A 5205-nucleotide genomic window follows, 5' to 3' on the forward strand; every position below is an offset into this window, starting at 1 on the left:
TTTTTTTTTTTTTTTTTTTTTTTTTTTTTTTTTTTTTTGGTGATTTAAATACCACCAATGGCCGTCTACTGTACATTTCTCAAGGAAAAAAAAAAAAAAAGAAAATCCTCTATTTGTCTTCAAACAATCTTCACAGCCAGGCAAAAATTTTAATGGCACAGGCAAAAGAAATCCCTGCCATGCGCTTGGTAAACAAAAAGATAACCCAAACTCCCCAATCAAATTCATCGAACTGTTATTGGCATAAGTTCAGTGGAGGAATGTTATCTAGCGTTTCCTTGTACTTCAAACTAAAGCAACTAACCTAGGGAGATGAGGCATTTTGGAAACTTCCTTTGGCGTTTGTCCGTTGTAATCTACTTAAGTTTTTGGATTGATTGGTGATTCAACTCAAATTACCAATATCATTGCAAGAGTAATTGCAAAATGTTATTGTTTGACGATTATTTGTTTTTTGAATAAGCAAATTAATGTAACAGAAATGTTAAATTACCAATCAATTCAAAACCTTAAGCTGATGTGTTATAATAAATTTATCTATATGAATGCTTAAGATTCCTCTCAGTTATGGGCTTGAAAATTTGTAAGTCTTAACAAGCGAAAATCAAATATTATTTGGTAGAGGCAATAAAAATAGTGGTTCGGACCAATGACCTCTTGCCCTGATACCAACTTGCCCTGATACCAAGTTAAATTACTAATCAATTTAAAAGTTTAAGTTGATGGGTTATGGTAAATTTAATTATATAAATATTTTAGCAAAAAATATTAGACATGTATCTTTTTTGAATTTAAAAAAAAAGACTTACATTTTTTAGCGTAAAATTTGTACAAAAATAGATTTTTTCAATTAATAAAGATCCTCCTACTGGGAGGCTTTTATTCACTCTTTCTAAATTTTTGTTATCTGATTTCTAATTTTTTATTTTCTTTTTTCCTTTTTCACTCTTTTGAGCATTTGTATCCTCGAGTATTCTTGCGTCCTTTCATTAATCAATGAAAAAAAGTGGGTGAAGATCGTCCTACTGGTTTACATCCAAAACAAATAAAATACATAAGAAATAAAGGCCAACTCTAAACAATAAAGCTTGCATTTTTAAGTTATCGCTCTCCTGATGCTCATAAAACAAAGCCCAAAAATGGATGAAGCCCTCTATAAAGTACTGGTCTGGCTCGAATAAAACAGAAAATGGAATAATGCCTTAGGGTTTGCTACCATAGAAAATCCTTTCTTTATTCACCGTCAATGCCCCTATTACCTTTTTATTTTTTTATTTTATTTTTGGGGTTGTTCCTGTCAAGCATAGTTCATGTTTAACTTGTTCTCTGCTTTACTAAACCTAAATATGAAGATTTGATCCAGTTAAACAAGTTCTGCTTATCTTACTTTGAAGTACTGGTAGGTTGTAATTGAAGTAGCCCTGCCTGCATCCATGGTGATACTTCCCAGTTTCCCTGTAGAGACTGTTGTGGGATCATATCTTCAAGCAGCTGTCTCAATGCAGTCATCAAATGGTTTCCTACACATTCAAACTTCAAATTTATGCGTCCTTATGATTTTTCTTTTCCTTTTCCTTTTTTAGTTTAATTTTTTGTAACATTGAGTTTTCATTTGTAGGTGACTATTTCTATCGATGTGATGCTTTTAATTCCCATGTAAAGTGGAAAGTTGAGAGTGAATCTTTCAAAATTCAAAATAAAACATGGGAAATGCCTGTACTAGACATGGTAGAAAATGTTGAGCCACGTGGTTTTTCCTATGGCCCTCCTTGTTCATGGGCTTCTGTCTATGCTTCTGGTTCTGGTCATACTGTGCTGCAAGCCACACTATATAAAGAACATCAGCATTTTGATCTCTCTTTGCATGGGCCTATTTTATTAAAAGCATCTGTACAAATTGCTGCTTATCCACCTCTCCTTGTTGGGTACATTGGTGATGGTAGTCAATTTGGTGGCTTTTGGGTTGATCCGACTCCAACAGAAGTTGATAGTTTGGAAAGTCTGGATAAGTTACATCTTGTTCCTGGAACATGTTCTAATGTCATGCTTCGTGGTGGTCCTGAACATTGGGGTCAAGGTGTTGAATTTATTGAATCTGTTGAAATTTTGGATGAAGATTCTGTTGGCAAGGGCGGAATTTTTGTGCACCAAATATCTGAAAATTATGGTTCATATCAAATTCAATGTCAAATACTAGGAACCTATGTACATCTCTTTCTTCTTCTGTCATTCATTAGTAATATTTTTATTATTCTACTTGATTAAGAAAAATCTGTGATACATGCTAATTCTGATTCAAATGACTCAGACCCTTCAATTTAAACGCGGTAATTTGATTGGCGATGGCCATCCGACACCTGCGATCGCAGTAGTTCTGGTCTCAGTCATGTGTGGATTCCCTTCTTCGATTGTCTTAATTGCTGATGAACCTGGTATTAATTGTTTCTTTTTGTCAAATGTAGACTTCCTTTGTCAATTGTTTTAGTTGTTGAATCAGTTTTTCATTCTAAAGTTGGATCTTTTTGAACTGGTAAACTGATGGTACTATGCAGTGAATAAAATTGACGTCATACGAACTGCAATTCTAGTTGATGGGGGTTCAATGAGACATCGTGCTGCTCCTGTTACTGTGGCTAATGGTCGCACTATAAGAATAGCTGCAGTTGGTGTTAGTGATTTAGGAGAGCCTTTTGCAAACTCATCTTCTCTTCATTTGAGGTGGGAACTTAGCAGTTGTGGAAGTTTAGCTTACTGGGATGAGCTGTATGATTCAAAGAGGTCTAAGTATAGTTGGGAGAGGTTTTTGAGATTGCGAAATGAATCAGGAGAGGTAAAATCTTATATTGTTTTCAACTCAAATTAGCATCATTTCATGTGATTTCTTTTTTGTATTTAAGTACTTCTTGCTGATTATTATAATATTCTTTCCTGGCATTATGAGCACATGTACTGTTATTTATTTGGTGCGGGTTATATGGATGAAATGCATGTAATGCAGACAACTGTTTTAATGGTGTTGAGATCTTTCTTCTTGTGTGATTGAAATCCCTACTCTCCCCTGAACACCCATCGTTTTACTGCTTCTCTGAGTTGAAAAAACATCTTTTCTCTTCAAGTGCATTGTTCGTGCAACTGTCACCGGCTTTAGTGACACTGTGAGGAGCGATTATTCTGCCCAGTGGCTTGATAATGCAGATAACCTTTTGACAGATGCAATACGTTTACAGGTATGGTCCTTACGTATTTCCTTATTCGTTATTTCTAAATATAGGGGGAGCTTGTGCTTGTGTTTTTCTTCTTATGATTATTGATGAATAGTTTAAGTTCAAGAAGTTCCTTAACCCTGCAAATCTTTTTCTTTTCGTTCTTTCCTTGCCCATTTTCATACTTGTAATGTATTTGTTGATACTCATGTTATCTTCTTTACTTGGTTCTTACAACTGATGCTCACAAATGCAGCTTGTTTCTACTCTAAGAGTTCACCCAGAGTACAATTTGCTGTTTTTCAATCCGGATCTCAAGGTAGAATCCTGATACCCACAATATGGATACATTGATTTGATACCTTTCATATTGATATTGCAACTTCGATCTTGGTGTCTTGATATCTGATGTAGCCTAACATCTAAAATTTTGTGGTTGTGATTTTGGTCATAGTACTTCAGATGTCATCTAACAAGCCATTTAACTAAAACATTAACCTACTTAGCTATGAAGCAAACTGACTAAAGCGAATTGATGCGTGTAACTACCTTATTCAACAGAATAGAAACAGCAAGTTCATGTCGTAAAATTCTTAATAGGAACCAAAACAATATAAACGCAAACATATATATTCTGATTAGAGAACAGAAAAGAATCATCGAAATATTAAAGTGAAAAGTTGTTGTCAAGCATTACTGCTACCTTCTGATTTTTCACTTTCCGACCCCTCAACTCTGCTTTGTCTTCACTGCCACCGTCCATCAAAACTGTTGTCTTTTCGTTGTTAATAAGAGTTTTGTTTGACATTTTAGTTTATTATTAAAGTTTGATTTCAGCTGAATATGGAAGTGAAAAGTTGCTGTGTAACATTTTTTTTTTTTCTGTATCTGGGAAGAAAACGTTATGATTTTTGTTGAAGATTTGAAGTACAAACAAGTTATCCCTTTATAGTTCTCCCATCTTCGTTTGTTAGGGAGCTATTTGATTGAACTTCTGCATTTGCCGTGCATTCTAGTTTCTTCAAGTAAAACAGAGATCCTTCATGGACTTTCCGCATGTTGAAGCTTAGATCCCATATAGGGTGGTCTTTAGAGTTTGTTGTCTGGCCTTCATTACGAGGAAGAAAGGTTTTAAGGATTCATGCTGGTATCAAGAAAAATGGGTAGTTTGTGTTCCATTTTTAGTAACAAAATCAACCAGAAGTAGGACCAAACTGAGGTTTGGCTAGTGATAAAAATTTTCCATCATTACAGATGGCAAGCTCAGATGCAAGCTCACAGCTACTAGCGGTCTCCTACAACGCGATCCATCTCCTTTCTTATTCATAATTGTCCTTGGCCGAACAAAAAGGGCTTGACTAGAGGGTTCTATGCTGGAAAAACCACCCAAGCATTATCCATTACACATCTACCATTTGCAGATGATACAACCCATTTCTCCTCATGACGTAGTGGCTCTCGACAATCTTTTCCGTACCATCAAAGAATTTGAAAAATATCGAGTCTCAATATAAATTGCCTAAAATCTGAACTTTTGGTATCAATCTGGATGATGATCAAAATTCAACCCTCTAGATTAAAGGGCTTACATAGTTATCCTCTTCCTGATAGTCCCAACCCTAGCTGCCGTCATCGTCAAACCCAGTTGTGCCATGACGGTCCTATTTGTCATTGTCTGATTGTCAAAGAACGGTTGCCTTTATCTGCTGTCCTTGTTTGCAATCTCAGCTTCAACATCCATCCTCGTTCGCTATCTCATTCTTTGGGCCTAGTTTGTGAATTTTTTCCTCTTTCTTCTATGGGCTAGCTTCAGCAGTCGTTTGTGTTGTTGCTTCTGCTATCAAGCTGCTTTCTTTCTGAGTCAATGTTTTCTCCGCCTTCCATAATTCTGTTGCCATACGTTCGGCCAACGATTCTCAACTTTGTTTTTGCTTTTTGGCTTCTTTTTTTTTTTTTTTTTTTTTTTTTTTTTTTTTTTTTTTTTTTTTTTTTTTTTTTTTTT

At 35.2% G+C, this 5205-nt stretch overlaps 1 protein-coding gene across 2 annotated transcripts in view; it reads left to right on the forward strand.

Annotated features, from left to right (window-relative positions):
- LOC111481382 (nuclear pore complex protein GP210) overlaps window positions 1-5205 on the forward strand; it is a 29635-nt gene that overhangs the window by 7054 nt on the left and 17376 nt on the right. For both annotated transcript variants that reach the window (XM_023126765.1, XM_023126766.1), the window contains 6 exons: window positions 1404-1515; window positions 1619-2205; window positions 2309-2432; window positions 2553-2830; window positions 3117-3227; window positions 3460-3522. In XM_023126765.1, the coding sequence (XP_022982533.1) occupies window positions 1404-1515; window positions 1619-2205; window positions 2309-2432; window positions 2553-2830; window positions 3117-3227; window positions 3460-3522 (1275 nt within the window). The remainder of the gene's footprint in view (window positions 1-1403; window positions 1516-1618; window positions 2206-2308; window positions 2433-2552; window positions 2831-3116; window positions 3228-3459; window positions 3523-5205) is intronic.

The sequence above is a fragment of the Cucurbita maxima genome, unplaced genomic scaffold (assembly GCF_002738345.1).
Source record: "Cucurbita maxima cultivar Rimu unplaced genomic scaffold, Cmax_1.0 Cma_Scf00007, whole genome shotgun sequence".
Taxonomy (NCBI): domain Eukaryota; kingdom Viridiplantae; phylum Streptophyta; class Magnoliopsida; order Cucurbitales; family Cucurbitaceae; genus Cucurbita; species Cucurbita maxima.